General features: G+C 39.2%; 1 protein-coding gene across 2 annotated transcripts in view; it reads right to left on the bottom strand.

The window, feature by feature from the left end:
- The window catches only part of dock1 (dedicator of cytokinesis 1), a 271,575-nt gene that overhangs the window by 179,340 nt on the left and 71,806 nt on the right, over nt 1-20,429 (bottom strand). For both annotated transcript variants that reach the window (XM_060895378.1, XM_060895387.1), the window contains exons 17-22: nt 17,594-17,697; nt 15,015-15,198; nt 6,870-6,967; nt 2,131-2,220; nt 625-725; nt 254-382 (exon numbers count right to left, since the gene is read on the bottom strand). In XM_060895378.1, coding sequence (XP_060751361.1) covers nt 254-382; nt 625-725; nt 2,131-2,220; nt 6,870-6,967; nt 15,015-15,198; nt 17,594-17,697 — 706 coding nt within the window. The remainder of the gene's footprint in view (nt 1-253; nt 383-624; nt 726-2,130; nt 2,221-6,869; nt 6,968-15,014; nt 15,199-17,593; nt 17,698-20,429) is intronic.

Genomic DNA, 20,429 nt, shown 5'->3' with positions numbered 1-20,429 from the left:
CTAGCATATCTATCAATCATTCACTTATCTATCTTTCCATCCAGCCATCCAACAAAGATCAAAGATTTGAGAAATATATGGACAGAACAATAGATTAAATCTACAAGTTGTTTGTCTAAACCCAACTTGTCTGTGTGTATACCAGATATTTTACAAAGACTTCAGACATCATTGAGCCAGTCAAATTATAGAATCGAAACGATCCATTTTAGAATTTGGCTTTGAAAACCCAAACATAACAGAGCAAACATACTGGTTGAAAAGGACCCGAGATCGTACGATGAACTTGAAGATGTACTCCAGAGCCTTCATGGCCTTCAGCAGCTGGTCCGTCAACTTCTCTGCATGGTCCACATAGTTCTTCAAAACCTTTGTCAGTTTCCTGATAAACACATGCCCACACACAATTAACGTACACATACCACATGCAATACCATATATACAGAGTCTCATATCCACATTATTATTAATATTACTGCGCTGTTAATTTAGCTGTTCTGTCTGCCGTTCCGATGAAAAGGTCATTTGTGGAGTGAGAATATTAAGAAATTCAGTTCACCGGCAGAAGCTTTTTTTTTCTATTGTGTTATTCAGCTGCTCATAACGATGTCGAGATTCACTCACGTGTAGGCCAGGGTGGCGCTGAAGTGTTTCCGGATGTACGTCTCCAGAACGGGGTTAAAATGCTGGAACTTTCTGTCTGCTATCAATCCAATTATAAACACCTAGCCAAGACACAGAGTCTCATTAAAATATAGTCTAGCATATATTAGGTTTTTTTTAAACAATAACCTAACAGGGTTGAAGCACAAAAACATGACTCAAAGAACAGTAAAGCAAAGTGCGAGACTGAGTAGAAGTTAAAGCTTTAATTTATTCAGACTTTTACGGCAGTTATAAGAGCTGAATTTTAGAGAAAATTACAGAAGCCAATCATATAGTTTATACCTTAGCGATGTGAAGGCTTGATTCTGATTGGTCAAAAAAGTTGCTATAAAGTAGTGGGATAACATTAACATGCTATATCGTTACTATAGTAACCACGTATATAGGGATTTGCACGACAGATGCATAAACATTTATAAGCATTGATACGTTGTTGTTAATTGAAGTCTCCATTATCAGAAAATGTGTTTCAAACCGGAGTCTTCAGTACAAATGTTTTTTTTTTCAAGGTGCATTTTTCACCTTAGCTTCAAAAGAAACAATTGTCTCATGAGGAAATGATGGTTTTATGGCTTCTAAAAATTATGAGCAGAAAAATTTTAACTTTAGATGCATGCTGCTAAAAGAAAAAAAAAAAATCAACTACAGGCTTTTAACAGTTACTCTGCTTAGTGTCAGGCTGCAAAAGATCTCAGAAACGATGTTCCTCAGCCAACTTGTGCTTCTTTTATTCCTTTCATAGGCAGAAAAAAGTTTCTAAACTCAGACACGCGATAAGGGAGCAAAAGTCTTCACCTTAAAGGCGAGAGACAAGAAGCAACCTGCTGAATTAGTGCGTTAGGAATTCGTTCATCTTCTCGAGTGTGGTTATGAAACACACACCCAGAGCATATTTCACAACGGCAAACATTCAATTAAAATGTTTCAAAAGCACTTTGCCAAAGTATCATCAGTATAAACTTCAAAACATGAGTGCAGCAGAGAAGCGAAAAGACCATCATATAGTGCAGATACCAGCTACTCTACAGTTCTGTTGATTTTCAATTCGTATATGAGATTTTCAGTAGCTTCATGTGAAATTATTACTACTATAATCCTGTGCTTTGGTGCGAAGAAGTATTGTAATTATTAAAAAAAAAAAAGTTCAATAGGTGTGCCTTTATTGACTTGACTTTAAAGCAGCAGTTTGTCTTTTTTTTGGTCTGCTGCCTGACTAACACTAACAAGGCTTCCTTTTCACCAGAACCACTTCTATTCAAAACAGGAAGGATGAAAACGCTCTGATTTAGCTGGGGCAGAGCTTATTACAGCGCTGAATAAAATCTTGAAACAAGAAAATTGAGCTCTACTAGCTGTTTCTGTAAAATGTGTCTGTAATTATGAGATAGTTAAATATCTAGAAATACCTTCATTACCACCAAACTTCTTTTAAAACATGTGGATTATACTTGAGGAAGCTCTTACCAAGGCATCAAACACCAGTGTGTCGAACGTGTCACTGTCTGAGTTTTCCATCATTATGTTGAATAAAGCATCCAGGGTGTCCTGCAAGAACTGGAAACACACGGAAGGTAGAAAGGTCATTATTACACGTTATATTTTATTCGGTGCCTCGGCTACTCGTTGAAAGCCACAGTTAAAGAAATAATAGCCTTTGCATGATGACAATTCAGAGAATGTGCCAGCTCCAGATGTGTTCCGCTTCATGAAGATGCCAAATACATGTGGTCTTTGAGAACAACAACCTCCTAATCAATATACAATTGCCAGACTGTATATGTATATGACTACAGAAAGGACATAATAGCACTTTATAACAGTTTATAATCACACCCTCCAGTGTTTATAACAGTTTATAATCACACCCTCCAGTGTTTATAACCAAATGAGGATGAGGTTCCTTTTGAGTCTGGTTCCTCTCAAGGTTTCTTCCTCTTCCATCTAAGGGAGTTTTTTCTCACCACAGTCACCTGAGGCTTGTTCGTTGGGGATAAATACAAACATTTTTAAATATCAAGTCTAATTAATCTTGAACTTTTCTATAAAATTAATCCTGAACGTTTTGTATTATATTACGTTATGTAAAGCTGCTTTGAGACAATGTCCAATGTTTAAAGTGCTATACAAATAAATCGATGTGTTTAAATAGCATCGATGTACGAAGATGTTAGTGCGCCTACGACGTCTTATACTCAACGTCTATTATACACGTGCTCTGGTGTGTGACGCTGGCTGTGCGGCCTGTGGGAAATTAATTCTGCAATGCAAAAGAAAAGTGAAGCTGGTAATTAGACAATAGCCATGAAGGATGGCGAGCAATGGCACAATTACCAACTAGCATCCCAATTATCCAACACAAAGTTTGACTTTCTTGACACTAAAAAAACAATTTGATGAAAAAACTAATTTAGTCTATAACCTATTATTCAAAACTGATAACTAATAGTTTAATAAAACACTCCTTTAGCATTTTGAGTCTAATTTTATAGGTTTACAAAGACGTAAAACATCTTAGTTCCCTTCAGGATCTTGGTGCAGATCAGCACTAGCGCACTTCATTAAACGTTCAGGACACACCTGGTGCATTGCTGTTAGGCGTACACAGATTGAACACTGAACAACTATTTGTTCCCGTAAGCGACCATTTCCTCAAGAATTGCTTAACACCGCTCAAGGTATCATGATCATGATCCAGGAATTATTTTAGCGCTGGTGTGCGGTATACGCAACATACATGTTCAAACAAGTACAAACTGTAATAGACAACTCCTTGGTGTGCTTTGAAAGAGAACAGACAGCAAAGCTAACACACTAAATTTCTACTACTCAGATGTGAGATATTTAGAGGAAACTTTTTCAAATAATAGTCCAAAAAAATAAATAAATAAATAAAAATCCTTTGAGCCTGTAGCACAATTTCATATATATATGCCATGTGTGCTGGCTTGGGGGGAAAAAAAAAAATCTATATTTATTGCAAATTTACTTTGTCTGCCTCTCATACACAGAGTAAATCAGAATGACACACTGTGGCTTGACTTGGGATTAGAGCGCTCGAAACGGAGGTCACAGTGGGGAGAAAACACATTTTTCTATTCCAGCAGGATCTCTCTCTTAACCATCTTTCTCCTTTAGATTAAATATCGTCATCAAGCCGAGAGCTAAACCAGCCTGCTAGAAGCACACGGAGTTACGGTGCTGTGTAGAAACAAAGAGAACCCCACGGTGTTGGCTAACCCTTGGATGAAAAGCTGTATATTGGAATGTGTGGAATAAACACAGTATCTCGGTTTATTGGGTGGATAAAGAAAACTAGTGGATTCAGATTAGCTTTGCACCATCTTGAGACACAAATGGTAGAAGTGACAGCACTGTCATGATGGCAGAAAATGTAAAGTTATAAGTAAAGTGTCTAAGTGGTGCTTGGATTAACAGGCCACATAAATTTACCCACATGTTAAATGCAGTGTTGGGCGGTAACGCGTTACTGTAACTCAGTTACTTTTGACAGTAACTAACACTCTAACGCGTTACTTTTTAAACAAAGTAACTCCGATACCATATGGTGCGTTTGTCTGTTACTTTTTTAAATTAATTCATTTTGGCTGAAGTGTAGCCTACAGACTAACATGTTTACAGCAGCGACGCATTGTAGGATTGGTGGATGCCAACTGCTGTAAACACGAAGACGTCGCACTGTGGGTGTGTTTCCCTTTATTCATGTATGTGCGGCAGTAATGGCGAGTCAAAGCGAGAGAAAGACGAGTTTCTCAAAGTGGAAATATGCTCATTATTTTACTTTGGTTGAGCATAAAGACAAAAACCTTTTAGTCAAATGTAAGCTGTGTCTTTCTTGTTTGAAGGTCCTATTTACTGCGATAAACAGCAACACCAATCTGGAGGTAGAAACTACATGCCTCGACGAAGCTAGAAGCTAACTCTGTGTCGGTGGACACACTCGAAGTGACTCAAGCCCCTCCAGCTAAACAACAGCGACAAGATTTTAACCAGACTGTTAGCCAGGAACAGATCAACAAACAGTTTTGTGTTTGTATAGACTATAACGCATAAAAGGGCATTAATGGGAACGTTAAAAAATAACTAAAAAGTTACGTTTAACAGTAATGCGTTACTTTTTGGTGTAAGTAATCAACGATGTAATTGAGTTTTTTTTTTTGAATGAAGTAACTAGTAACTGTAACTAGTTACTATTTCTTAGTAACTAGCACAACACTGCGTTAAATGATGTGAAGCTGCAGACAAATTAGTAAACAAGAGCTAATATCATGTGGAACTGGTAATCATGCACGCGGTAAAGAAACTTACTTATTTACAAATCCTTAACCTTGTGGGAAATGGTAATATTTGCAGAGAGTGAGAAATAAACCTTGCTTTAGAAAACCACAGAGATGAATCATGACTGATATGATACGAGACAGGGGATGGACTTACACAGGGGTTGGGAGGCGTTTGTGGGGTTTTCGGTGTATTTCGCATTTATATGATGACTCGCTCATCTGCCATTTGTGTTTGTAGCTTAGGGCAGGTTCTTTTTTTTTTTAATAACTCATGACTGTGGAGGCTGTTGTGAAATTACACAGCTCCTACACGCAATGCATAAAGGTTGGTAGGTCTGCTAATCACTCAGCAACAAACAGTGCTCATAAACTAACTCTCAAGTACCTTTAGAACCTGGAACTCTTTGTAGACGCAAATCCGATATCCGAGCTATACTCGGTGAGCCAGTGGAAAAAAGCACAGTTCTGAATTTTCAATGCTAAAGAGAAAATGTTTTGCAGGCAAGAAGACAAAGAGGAAGAAGAAGAAGAAGAAAATAAAGAAGGAAAATAAGAAGGAGAATGAAAAGAAGAAGATGAAGCAGAAAAAGGAGCAGAAGAAGGAGAAGAAGAAGAAGAAGAAGAAGAAGAAGAAGAAGAAGAAGAAGAAGAAGAAGGAAAAGAAGAAGGAAAAGAAGAAGGAGAAGAAGGAAAAGAAGAAGGAGGAGGACAATGAGGTGGACAAGGAGAAGAAGGAGAATAAGGAGTAGAAGTAGAAGAAAAGAAAAGAACAAGGAGGAGAAGAAGTAGGAGAAGCAGAACAAGGAACAAAAGAAGGAGAAGGAGAGGTAGGAGGTAAAGAACCTCTCTAAGGCCATGGCCAGATCCTCCAGGATTTAATGTTAGTGTTCACGAAAATTAATGTCAACATCAAGCAAACTCTGATATTCTGAAAGTCTTGAAACTATTCAAATGTGCAGCAGATTGGGGCCAAGACATGAAGTGTTACTTCATTACAGTACACATTCAGCCAAAACCCTCTTCAGTTCATGTATGCATGCCTAATTACATGTGACTTCACTAGTAGTAGACGAAGAGAATGGTGCTTGCAATTTCGGCCCAAAAACATTGACATTGAAAAAACACAAGTTTTGAAAAGATGCAGCAAAATCAAGCAAATTTGGTAAAACATTATTCAATAATTATACATAGATGGATAGATAGATATTTTCTGACACTCTTGCATGTTGCTTTCATTCTGCTGCTTACTGAAATCTGAGGGTTTTTTCCCTTCTATTTTTGACATTTTTTTTCTGCTTGCTAAAACCAGCCACCATGCCTGTCTAGACTTGTACTAGAACACTGCTGAAACAAACATCGTTAAAAAACCCAAAGTTGCTCTGAGAACAAGAAAGAAATCATATTTTGGCCTTTTTCCTCCTGTACAACTTGAAGCTCAAACAATTCTCCAGACTCCCCGTTGGGAAGAGACGGAGGAACAAGAGCCACTACATAACGTGCTTAGCAGCTAAATCGCTTTAAACTCAACAACGTTCTGAAGGAAGAGGACGGAGGAGAAACCGCACTTAGAACATAAATATCATCACAAGACGTATAACGAAACTTTCTAAGTTTCTTTCTCTTTTTAACAGAGTGTCCAACTGTCAGCTGTAGCACTTCCATTAGAAAGTGCCTCTGGAAATGCTAATCAATAACACACATAAAAGCCTTTCGGAGCGACGGCATTAATATGCTTAATGCCGTCACTGAAATGGAAACGTTTTATGGGCACTTCATATTTTATACATCGTTACATTGCGGGTTTTGCTAAATATATAAATACATTAGAACGTCGGCCTGTGAGATAAATCAGTAAACCTGGTGGTGAATCTTCAGGGCTAAAGTCTTTGGAAAGGGCATACACACCTTGACCACCTCTCCTCCGTCCACCTTCATTAGATGACGCAGGTTCTGCTGGAGCAGGCTGGTGTTCGAGCGCCATTTCAGCAAACCAAGCAGATCCACTACGAGAGAGAGAGAGAGAGAGAGAGAGAGAGAATGTCACACTTTGCATTCCCTACTGGAAAATTCAATGGAATGTAACGTCCCATTAATACCCACATGATGTACTTTTTAGCAGGAAGAAAACACCTCTGAAATACTGGGTACTTTGTGTACTCAGTAAATTAGACCATTCTTTACAGCTTGCTCCATGTTTTGGAAGGTGAGAAACCACCAGACGCTGATGACGACAGATTCTGTCATCTTAAATATGACACATGCGGCGAAAATGCCACCGTTTCAGGGAAACCTTCTGGAAGTTGAGGCCACTCTAAATGAGGTTCAAAGACCATGTGGTGATTTGTCATTTTTGTGCTACCCATTAAAATAAAGACCCAAATACCAAATGTGGTACAATGGCTGGTTCGGGAAATGACCATTATAAGAGATAACAAGCGAGTACCATTTTTTTTTTAATCAAATTTCATTAACACTGCTTTTAGAAGACTAGTGATGTGATTAAAGGAGCACACTCTAACGGGAGTAACTGATGTAAGCCTTCGTTCATGACAAGATCTTCATTAGGCATTCAATGTTCTACATCGCTGCAGCTATACAAGGACACAAGGACGTTTCAAAGGACTTGCAATTTTTCACACGAGTACAGATGCACCCACACATGGTCTGTGCAAAAGTACTGTGTGACATGGAAAATAAATGAGCCGGCATTGTTACACTCCCAGAAACAAGAGTGGCCAAGATTGTAGTTTTTCTTCTCGCTCTGAAATTTCACCTGGTGCTACATGAAAACAGAGTATAGCTTTAAACACAATTTAGGGCACAAAAATGGACCTCAAGGGACAATTTAGGGTAAAAGCTATATATAGATTTACACAACATACCACAGCAACAAGGGAAACTCTGGTATCTCTTGTACTTCGCTTCCTGTTAGCCAAGTACTTTCTGGTATCTCTTGTATTTACAGTAGCTTCCTGTAAGCTTTTAAACATTTGCGCTAACAGGAAAAAAAAAAAAAAACAACAACATATGAAGCGTAATGTTTAACATGGCCTTACACCTCCCACTGACAGACCACCCACCCCCGCCCCCTCTATTGCACAACATTTTAACACATACACACACTTCTATATAGTGAAAAATTCCTTTAACCGCTTCAAACTGGGTCTTTAATATAGCCGCACAATGTAGTGAATGTGTAGTGGGTTTAGAAAAACAGGAGAACTCTCAGCACCACTGATTCAGCTCTTCACCTCATTATTAAAGCCTTCATACAATGGAAGCAGCAAAACCATGAAATCGTGAAAAGCAGTGGACCCCCAGGACTGAGTTCAAGAAAGCCTATAATAAAGGACTGTGCATGTATAATTGCTAATAATTGTATCTATTGACTGCCATACAGCATAACGATAGCTCTCAAGGACATTACTTTATGGCCGGTGTAATTGCAGAATAGCATTCCCATGCAGCATTTTGTTTGTGCCTGCCACTGCAATGGCCAATTTATCAAATGACTGTGTCGGGTTTAGATCTGATCCTCAGGGTCATTTGTGGAGATTTAACTAAACCTTCGAAGTGCACAACGCTGTTTAAAGCAGTCATACACATCAAGAGAAACAAACTACAAGCGACATTGATGGAATAAATCTATTTCAGGCAGCAAGGACATGGTTTGAGAGAAATGTCATGACTAAAAAGGCTTTTTACACTTAAAGTACAGTGGATAATAAAAGTCTACACACCCTTACGAAATCGCTGTTTTTTTTTTAAATATAAAGATAAGAAATAATCTTTAACGTGATCTTCCAACAAAAAAAATCCAGAAAAAAAAGCTGTAGTATTTGCTTGAATATTTGGGGTTGTATTTTGAGAGCCATGGGCCGCAAAGAGTTTAAAACTGCGAGACTTAATTGTTGAAAGGTACCAATCAGGGTTATACAGTATAAAAGAATATAAAAGGCACTGAATGCACCATGAAACACTCAAAACCATAATTAGTGTAGAAAATGTGGCATCGGGGGGCACGGTGGCTTAGTGGTTAGCACGTTCGCCTCACACCTCCAGGGTTGGGGGTTCGATTCCCGCCTCCGCCTTGTGTGTGTGGAGTTTGCATGTTCTCCCCGTGCCTCGGGGGTTTCCTCCGGGTACTCCGGTTTCCTCCCCCGGTCCAAAGACATGCATGGTAGGTTGATTGGCATCTCTGGAAAATTGTCTGTAGTGTGTAATTGCGTGAGTGAATCAGTGCTGATTCACAATGAAAACCAAAAAAACTGCAATCAAAATTAATCAAACCCCAATGAAAACCTGTGGAAGGGCCAAAAAAGAGCCAGAACTTGGACGTTTTTGCACAGAAGAGTGGAATGAAAGTCAAGCCTTGATGCTATAATAAAGGCAAAAGGTCCTTCCACAAAGTATTAGTTAAGAGCGTGTTCAGACGTATGCAGTCAGCTGTGGTAGGTTTTTTTTATTTAAAATGTTCTCAATAATTATATATTTCTTTTTTCTTCTGAAACTCTATTTCTTGAAACATTGCATTAAAGTCTGGCATTTATGTTGTTATTTACTGTATGTCTTTATATTTTAAAACCCTGCTATATATAATCTGGTAAGCAGACTTCTAAATTCCTTCTAAATGCATGAAACTCTTCTATCTACCCAGGGTTAAAATTAGGGTTTAGAACAAAGATAACGGACGGTTAAGTGTAGAGTGAAAAGAACTAAATCTGATTAAATACGGTACATACATGTGAGTGTGTGAGGGGTAAATAAAGAGCTGCTTAAAGATTTCCATCTTATTGCAGTAACAGTAAAAGTCAAAGCCCAAAGTTTTAACAGATCAATGTGATGCTAGCTCTATCTCATTTTAAACCAGACTGCTAGCTAAGTTCCTGAATAGCACAAAGATACTGTAAAGTGTTTCTGACATTTTACTCAGACATCCATCTCGTGCATGTCTTACAGACATGCATACATCTTAGCTGAAACTCTGAAGCGTGCAACTTGCCTCTGTGAAAAAACAAAAAACCTGAAGCTGTCCACTTCTATTCCTCTCATGATTTTGTACATGAGCGAGAATTCTAAACTTCTCAGAAATGATTCACTAGAATTCATTGTACTAGTGGTTAAACTTCTAAACCTGGAATGACAAAGGTTTGTGCTTACTTGCTCAAAAGACTTCATGACCTGATGATAAATTCTGTAAGTCGCTGGTACTGTACAAGCACGCCATCTTCCAAGACTAAAATTGTCCATACCAGCTCTGGGGAAAATGGCTTTACAGATGTGTAATCTTTCCCAGAAATGCTCGCTGCTTCAAGCTGGCATGAGAACTAAAAGTTATGTGTGGTGCGAGCAATAAAAAGTGATATCTGTTTGGTTTAGGTCTTTTTAAATGGATACCATGACTCCCATGTGGACCTTCATAACCGTCCGTCGTGTCACATATAGCTTTCTCTGTGATGGCAGGAGGGACTGACATTTAATACTCGCCCCAACATGAGACCAAAGGAGCATAAATCTGTAGAAGCGAAGAAACGGAGAGGCGAGGTGAAGCAGCATACAATGGCATACTCCGGTTTGAAGTCTCAAACACGTATAGGGCAGGAGGGCGGTTGTGCTCCATGGGGTTAGGGTTAGGCTTCAAACCTTCACATACAGCTTTCTTCACCTGGCCACATCTCTCAAGGCAGAAACACAGTGGCATTTTGTTATTAAATAAATAAAGCTAGCACTTCTTTTTTTCTTGTTTTACCTCAGCACTACCATGTACACTCACCGGCCACTTTATTAGGTACACCTTACTAGTACCGGTGTGGTCTTCTGCTGCTGTAGCTCGTCCGCCTCAAGGTTCGACGTGTTGTGTGTTCAGAGATGCTCTTCTGCATACCTCGGTTGTAACGAGTAGTTATTTGAGTTACTGTTGCCAGCTCCAACCAGTCTGGCCATTCTCCTCTGACCTCTGGCATCAACAGGGCATTTACACCCACAGAACTGCTGCTCACTGGATATTTTCTCTTTTTCGGACCATTCTCTGTAAACCTTAGAGACGATTCTGCGTGAAAATCCCAGTAGATCAGCAGTTTCTGAAATACTCAGACCAGCCCGTCTGGCACCAACAACCATGCCACGTTCAAAGTCACTTATATCACCTTTCTTCCCCATTCTGATGCTCGGTTTGAACTGCAGCAGATCGTCTTGACCATGTCTACATGCTTAAATGCATTGAGTTGCTTAAATGCATCCATGTGATTGGCTGATTAGAAATTTGCGTTAACGAGCAGTTGGGCAGGTGTACCTAATAAAGTGGCCGGTGAGTGTATATTAAAGTATTTGTATTTTATACAAAATAAATATCCTAGCAAGGAAATTAGATTTTACTTTAACTTTTTTTCATCCGTTTAACATTCAGAGCAGGATGGATGAAGCCCCATACAATACGGAACTAAACCGATAAGGAATCTGGCCTAAAGAACGAGTGCAGTCTAGCTGAAGATTACAGGTGTATAATTTTGTATACTGTGTCAGGATTAGTGATTAAAAATATTATATTGGCAAAGAAGTAAAGAAAAATCAATTGGAATATTTTGTAGCGTTGCGGAAAGGGCCAGAGTTTTAACACGACCAAGTTTTGTAAAATTAGATGCTGCGGACCTTCAACCTGACTGTGCCAGTATAAAGTTATAGGCTCTTGAATGTTCAAATGCATTTAAATACTGAACTAATTAGTAAATATGCACCGTTACAGGACTACAATTCCATTTCAATGCACCTAAACCTTCACAGACTGATAAATCTGGGATTTATGTTTTTATCTTCAGTATGCTCAAAACACATACATGTGAATATTTCCTCATTAGACGCACAAGATTCTTTATATTTAATGATTTATTATTTGCTTTTTGTTGGACTATATACAACTTCTGGGGAGAGAGAGAGAGAGAGAGAGAGAGAGAGAAATGTGCAGATGAAATAAAGCATATAGAATAGCAAAGCGCATAGAGTAAACCTGCTGAAAGTTTGCGTAAGACGGAAAGGGAAAGCAAGACACAGCAATAAAGTGAGGAAGAAAATTAGTAGGCTGGGAAAGCAGGGAAATGACAGGATGGGCGCTGACTTCCTGTCAGTCTTCATTTAGGAGCTGCATTAGCGGTGGCAGAAATGACCTGATTCTTTAATAAAAGCTAAATAAGTGCTCTCGTTCTTCCCTCTGGCTTCCTGATATTACGTACTTAATATATTAGCATAGAGAGCAGGCATCTACATACAAAAAAGCCCCTACAATCTCATTCTCTCTCTCTCTCCTTGTCTCTCTCTCACACATACACACACACAGAGAGAGAGAGAGAGAGAACCATGTGCTCTCCTGCAGAATGTATTGATTTTCAGCTGCACTACTGGCACAGCAAACACCAGGCCTAGTGCAGCTTAAGCAGCAGGAAGCTCTATCCCAATATGCTAATATACGTGTGTGTGCGTGTGCAATTTTTAGAGATGCGCTCTGCTGGACATGCTCAGCACAGCCACGACACAGCATGACCTACTGTTCGGATAAAATGATGATCAATGAGGCTTCGAGAGCAAAAAAAACTCTTTTTTTTCGAAGACGGCAGTGATCCTTCATGTTTACGCGTGCGGCTGACGACATGGCACCCAAAAAGTCATCAGCAAAGTCCTCCATGACCTCATTACCATGTGTAACATGCACAGGCTTTCTCTTCATTAAAGCGCTGTGTAGACCGTGCCTCTGACTCTGGGGTCGTATAACCCAGCAGGCCGCCACAGCCGCAGATCATTAGCGTCGTGCTAATCAGCGCGGAGGTAGGAAATGTGCTGTGGAACACATTTGGAAGTCTAGCTTGCGTGTAGATGGGGAATTCTGAACGCCATCACACGGAAAACACGACGCATGCCGCGGGATTGTAAGTCTGCTGGCAGGGTACACGTGAAATAAAATACAACTATTTTTCTGTAGTAGCATCATTATGACATCCATCACAGAGCAGAAAAAACACTATGAGCGAGAATAGAAAGAGCAACAGAGGAGAAAAAAAAGAGACATGAAAAAAAAGAGAGGAGGAGCAGGAAGGAAAGGATTGCAGCATAGCAGCACTGACTTTTACTGCATTCAGTGTGTGATCAGACTGTAATGATCTATACTTCCTCCTTCCCTCCTCACACTGTGCCTGGACTCTCCTTCACCGCCTTTATTTGCACATCCGAGTAGAAGCACTGCAGAGGTTTGGGGAATAATGCGGTCACTGCTAACTTGTCTGAACAAACTTCACTGTTGAAATACTATTTGTATTTCCATAATATCTGTATAATCAAACACAAGAAGAAAAAAAAAAATAAAATAAATAAAGGTATCTAGGATTCCAGGATCTTTTTTTCCAGAGCACACTGATCTCGGAGTTGGGGTTTCTTTTATTTATTTATTTATTTTATTTATTCAAACCTGAGTGCTGTCCAGAGACCGATCTGGCCTGAAATAGCTTTATACTTCTAACAGGAAGCAAGCTCAGACATTTGCCCTTGCTGTAACCTTGACCTTGTTTGGCTTGATACGAAAATCTAATCAGCTCATCTGTTGTTTATGATGATAACATATAATAAACCGTATAATCACTCAAGCACTCGTTTTTAACTTTTCTCTATTTGTGCCCTTATCCAGAGAGACTTACGTTCATCTCGACTGAGCAGATGAGAATTTAGGGCTTACACCGGCACCGGCAGCTTGGCAGATTTGAACTTACGATCTAACAAAAGTCTTAACTTCCTTAGTGCTCTAGAGAGAAGCTCTGACGGATGAACACAGACAAAACAAACATAACGCATGGAACACATAACGCCTGTAGCACCGAGCAGTGAAGAAGGGAAAAATAAATAAATAATCGATAATCCCTCTTTTCACTAATCCAGGAAAATAAAGCTCTGACACTGGAGACTCCTTCCACATACGCCAAGTTAGCGTCTACAGTAAACGTCGCCCAATTAGCAATAATATGTTTTTTTTTTTTTTGGAAATAACAAACCTGTTTTATTCCGTTTATTATTACTTATTACTAATAATAACTCAGTAATAAGTATTAATACTAAGAAGGGGTTGGTAGAGTTTTTATTATGCTGCAAGACATTTATCGTATGTAATTTTGTACGTGACAAATCGTGAAATGTGTTAGAAAGCGGGCAGAGCGATTTTCTGTCCGAGCTTTTTATCATCAACAGCTATTGACCAATCAGCCCGGAGAATTTGACAGGTCTGTGGTACGAATGATTTTATAGGCGCATTATCAATTTAAACTCTGTTAGGTAATAAAAATTCACCCCCAACATTTTTTTAACACCTCCATCACAAACACTCACATGCACTATGAGTTAGGTTGTAGTCATGGCCAGGGATGCACCAAATATCAGTTTATGTAGTTTAGGTGTTTAATCTTCCTATGCAGAACACTAGGTAATTTGGGATTAGTCCAAAATGCACAGCGTATGTTTAACTGCAGCTGAAGGAATAATCGGGACAAATCTGGGCCTAATGATCTGCTGCCTGCTTTCTGTGTAAATTCAGCACATCTCACATGTCCCGTTCTCCAGGTCCCAGGCTGTATGAGGGGATTCTCCTGTATTTAATAAGGCCAGGTTTCTTTAGCAGGGGAAAGAAGGCACACACAGTGAGAGTGACAGCAGTAAAAGATCCCCCTCCCCAACCTTCTCTCATCTTTTGCATTCCTGCCCCATTCTCGCTGTCTCTCTATGTCTGCGTTTCCTCTCTACAGCCTCAGGCTGATTACTCTCACCGAAAAGAGGGAGTGATAAATAGAGGGAATGGAAAAAGGAGGGAGAAGGAGTGAGAGAGAGCGTAAATAGGAAAAGACAGTCAAGATAAAGAAAACAATCCCTCACTAGGCATAATGAATGATAGACTGAGAAAGGAGAGGGACGTGAAAATGAAGAAAGATCGTTTTTTCATGCAGGCATGAAGAAAAGCCCTCCAGCCTGAGTTGAACTGTCTGTGTGTGTGTGTGTGTGTGTGTGTGTGTCTGTCTGTCTTACCATTCTGTGTGAGCTTGGTGGAACACACCAGAGTGGCAATCTGGAAGGAGTCCTTGCTGATGGTACAGTTGCCCAGGCTCTGGGAGCTTTTGCCCGTGGGGAAGTGGCCTTTCTCCTCTAGCTCTAGTTTGGTGGCTGGCAGGCTCAGATAGAGAGAAGAGTCCTCCAGCTTCTTAGCCTCAGCCTGCAAACAACAGGACAAAGACATGAACACAGCAAACACACAATATACACCAGCGACTAGGTTTGCCGAGTCCATAAATTGCTTTACAATAATGCTCAAGAGCTACTTGAGGGAACAGTAGACATGGTGATTCAGTCAAAATATGACATTATGTAGTTATGAAGCCCTAAACTTTATAGATGCCTGAAAGGTTCGCATGGCATCTGCCTGTAACTAGAGGTGTGCATCAACCTGGGATGACAGGATGCTAGAGAACAACGTCATGAAAGAATACAGTTTGACATTCATGTCGCTGAAGCTTCTGGAAAAAAGAAGTAAATAAGAACCATGCTTATGCAATATCATCATTAATTCATCCTCACTAACTCTCTGGTCAAGATGAGAACATGAAACAAATTAATTCGCTAGCAAATACTAAACACTTATATAAACCAAAATAATAACCGAACACGTTGGATTTAAAAAAGGCGGGTTAGGAAACTAGCTGCTGTAATGTGAAAAAAAAAACTGTTATACAAATTAACGCACTTTGGTGGGGGTGTGATGCCGCTATTCTGAGCACAAGTGCATTATTTTCAAATCTGGAGTGTGTTCATCAGCTTACAGCAATTTGCAGACAATTATGAATGTTTAATTCGGTAAAGAAAGACAAATTTTAGTTTTCTTTTAATGGTTCAGAGATAAAATGTAATGCTGTGGAAAGTCAGAGAGACGTGTCAGTTCCTGTTATCACCTACGTTATAGCTGCAATAAACATTCTCTCTCTCTCTCTCGCTCTAACAGGGTTCCCACTCTTTTTCAGAGATCATTTTCCAGGACTTTTCCAGGACATTTCAAATTTAGCAAAAAAAAGACAAGGATCACAGATTCACGGCCTAAAGTAATATGTTCTTCTCTCCAGAAGTCTTAAAAACAACGTACACTTTATGGCTATTACTTAACTATACTTTTAAAGACAATTTGTCATGTGAATGAAATTTCAACATTTATAAAATAAAAAGACCGCACATATTAATACCCTTTCCTTTCTCAGGCCAATGCCGTCATGCATGCTTTAGTTTGCTGTGCATTCCCCTTGCACATGATATTCAGATTAACAAGGTTAATATAACCTGCTTAGCCGTCACCATTTGCTGAAAACATTTGAAAACAGCGAGATTAAACAGCATAACAAAAAACCCGTCAAAACTCAGCGTCCCTGAACAGAGCGCTTTCTGTTACTAACGTTAATTGTTTCGACCAGTTGTAAACTGTTCTTTAAATGATCAAGAACATTTAAAAATAATAATTTTCCAATACAAGAACATTTTTTCCCAGGACAATTTATGTTTTCTCTCATTTTCCATGTGTTCTCCAGGACTCGAACATTGATCATTAATTTTCCAGGATTTCCAGGTTTTCCAGGACGCGTGGGAACCCTGTCTAACTTTACAAAACACCATGATGGTTACAAAGCACCAGAGCACCGAGACTCTGTCCATAAATGTTAAATAAACATCTCTGAAAAAGAATTGTTGCATTAACAAAATATAAAAACTCTATTTTGAGCATCCATCATTTAAGTGCTCATCTATGTGCTGTTACCATGGAAACAAGACATTAAACGTGCTGTTAATGGCAGGTTTAAACTTTAACACCGAACTACTGTCTGAGCCATATATATATATATATATATATATATATATATATATATATATATATATATATATATATATATATATATATATATATATATGCATATATATATATATATACACACACATATACACACACACACATATACATATACACACCTTCTGACCAATCAGAGTCAAGCGTTCAACAGCATCACAGTGCATTATTAACAGGAATTAAATTGTGTAGAGTTTTTTTTTTTTTTTAAACAAGTCAGTAGTTTACATATAACACAGCCGCATCACATACGGTAAAACCAATTCCCCCTGTTCATAATGCTGTGTTTGAATTAATTTGTAAAAAAAAATAATAATACTTGTTAATTTCAATTTAAATAGTTAAATAATTTCGTTACATATAAATGAAAATAGAAAGAAAACAGTCGTGACCTCAAGGACACTGCAGACTTTGCTACCGATGAGATGAGGAGATTTAACACTGATCGGATGGGTTTGTGTCCTCACAGCCAATTAGCATAACTCCATAGGGATATGCCCAGGTCAGACTCTGCATAATTCTGATGTTTAATATGCATAAATGCAGATGTGGAGGTCCTAAAAACTTTACTTGTTTAATGACTACAGGGTCAGGGGGTTAAACAGCATCAGGTCAGCATGATCATGACTGGCAGACTCAATGCACCTCTCATGTCACCAAGTGTTTGAAATACCAGACTGTTTGTGTGTGTCCGTGTGTGTGTGTGTAGGTGTTTTCGAGTTACCTTGTAGACGATAAGATCGTGTTCTCCATCCCTGAGTGTTGTACCATCAAATCTCATCAGCTTCACAAACGACAAGGCAAAGATCTTCTCTGACCTGTCTTTGTCTGCATGAGCAAAACAGGAAAAATAGAAACACACACACGTTGGTTTAGTTCCATGTCTATAGCTAGCTCTGTGTATATCAAGCACAAACAGGAATGACTATTTCACAAATGGGTCTGTAGGGATAGCGCTAAGCTTTTAAAAGCCCTGCTGTATGAGCGTAAGCTTTTCCAGCTCGCGTCAGATCTTTCTACTCAAATGCTTGTGAACAGTTTTTGTTAAAGGGAAACCAAGAAGCAAACCTGAATGACATGTTGACTGACATGTAAAGTAACCAAGTTCAGGTAAGTTTGTTCAGCGCCATGTTTAGGAACGTGAAAATGTAAAGCTGGAGTACTAATAAAAAACATTTGTTTAGAAATTGGTGCAAATTAAGGAGACCACACCATGAAAACCCAGCGTTTAGCTGATCCCCGTAAGCGCTCGACCGCTTCCTTCTACAATGACGGAAATATAGGAAAGTCACGACAACTTTGTTTTTAGGCAGACTGTCAAAAAATGTGACACACACACACACCTCTCTGTAATCCAGTACAATCCAACCGATGAGATGATGACTTAAAAACCCCTGAAATTGTTTTAGTTGTGTGTGCCATATACATCAGACGTCCAGCCAACGGTTTGTCGGAAACTGACACTAGTCAGTAAGAGCAAGTAAGAGCATAAGTCAGTAAGAAAACCAGTTAGTAAACCATTAACTACAGTATGCATGGAAGCCTGTGTGCAAGCCAGTAGGGTAAATAAGCACATTAATAAGAAGTCCAATAAAAGAGCAATTCAGTGAGCAAACCATTAAATCTGTAACTGACACAATAAGTCAATAAGCAATACAAGTATGCAAGTCAGGATGTAAATACTTCAGTGATTAAGTCAGGCAGTAGCAGGCGAGTCAGTAATTACATCAGTAAGTAAATAGCTACATTTTTAACATGAGCACCGTGCCTAGCTTTAGCCGGGTTCACCAGTCTGGTAGATTCCCTTCTGCTGCATTAAGCTATTCACAGACAGTTTTTACACACAAATATTACATTTTATTTTCACGCTGAGAATCCATGAAGAAAACCAATGAAAAAATAACAGCAGGCAGACATAAAAAAAATCCAGGAGCTGTGTCAGACGAATGACATTAGCTACACTCAGACACGAGGGTGTGAGTGGGTGAAGAGGCCAGAATCAGCATAAACAGAAGAGCAGGGATATAGCTCAGTCTCAGTGACTAAACTTAAATACATCAGAGCTGCACAACAAGCTCAAATTTATACTCAGCCGACCAAAACACTCCCACATCCCTGCTTCATAAATCCACACAGCCAGCCAGTGCACAGAGACAAAACAAGAGCCATCAGTCAGTCAGTCAGAGAGAGAGAGAAAGAGAGAGAGAGAGAGAGAGAGAGAGAGAGAGAGAGAGAGAGAGGGAGGGATGAGGCACACAGAAAGGATGAGGGAGATGAATATTACAAAGACAGACACAGCCAAGTTCCTTAGTGAGTCTTCAGCTGTAAAATAGGAGCTGGCGGCATGGCAGAAGCCAAGAAGCAGCCACACACATATACACACACACACACACACACACACACACAGAGATACGCAGAGACACACACCAAAATTCAAGGATTAATTTATGTTTTGAGGCTAGCTGGCCACATTCCTGGGTGGAGGACTAGATAAGACAGGATATTTTGGCATTCTGTCCACTGCAAGGTGACACAGTAGAGTGGCTTAATAGATGCAGCCACTGAGACATCACACACCTGAGAGGACACATGGAGGCTTCTGGTTTTCGGCTTTTCGTTGTGAACAAATATTCCAAACGACAATGATCATACACCTTCCATCAAATAACCACTCTGACTAACAGGAGCTCGGGCTTTTAATCCTCAATAAACTATAAGGATGATCATTTAAACATGAACAAGAACAAGTAGTAAGTATATATGTCCTTGGTGGACAGTTAAAAATCTTTTCTAGGGTGCAGCATAGAACCTTTAGGAATACGGGTAACAATTTTAAAATAAATAAATGAAAATAAATTAATTAATTAATTAATTAATTAAAAATTAAAAAAAATATATATAAAATAATAATAATTAAATAAATAATTTGACAAATAAAAATCTGCATAGATTTAAAAAAATAAATAAATAAATCAAATAAATAAATCCAAACAAAAAAGTTCAATTTACTAACGATGCAAATAAAACACTAAACCAAAGGGTATCGTTCAATTTTTGAAAACTGACACAAAAAGCACCAAAGTTTATTACCCCATAGATACACCATTTATTGACCATGGACCATTTTTGATTAAGCATTATTAAAGCTGTGATAGAAGTTTAGAGGTAAGCCTCTCTGCACACCTCTCCCAATGGTGCCTAGGAGTTTCTGAGTTTAATCAGAGGTGAAATTTTCATTTGAAAAATTGCTCCAATTCGCTCAAACTGAGACAAACTGCTCCCTGGGGTGCTGCAAATGTCAGCCTTCCAAGTGACTACAGCCATCAAACCCACTGCATCATCCAGCACACAATCCCCAGAGACCAGGCATAGCCCAGCTACACACACACACACACACACACCCACACACCCCTCTCTCTGAGAACCTCAACCCCAGCACAGAAGCATATGCACCACAATGATGGGTACAGGACGAGGTCACAGAGGTCACGTCACGACTCCTGTTACCATGGTTACCGGGAAGAAGAATGTGGGTTCCTCGGTGTCCATCATGTTGGTAA

Source organism: Tachysurus vachellii, chromosome 2 (assembly GCF_030014155.1).
Source record: "Tachysurus vachellii isolate PV-2020 chromosome 2, HZAU_Pvac_v1, whole genome shotgun sequence".
Lineage (NCBI taxonomy): Eukaryota > Metazoa > Chordata > Actinopteri > Siluriformes > Bagridae > Tachysurus > Tachysurus vachellii.
This window is presented reverse-complemented; position numbering and strand designations above follow the sequence as displayed.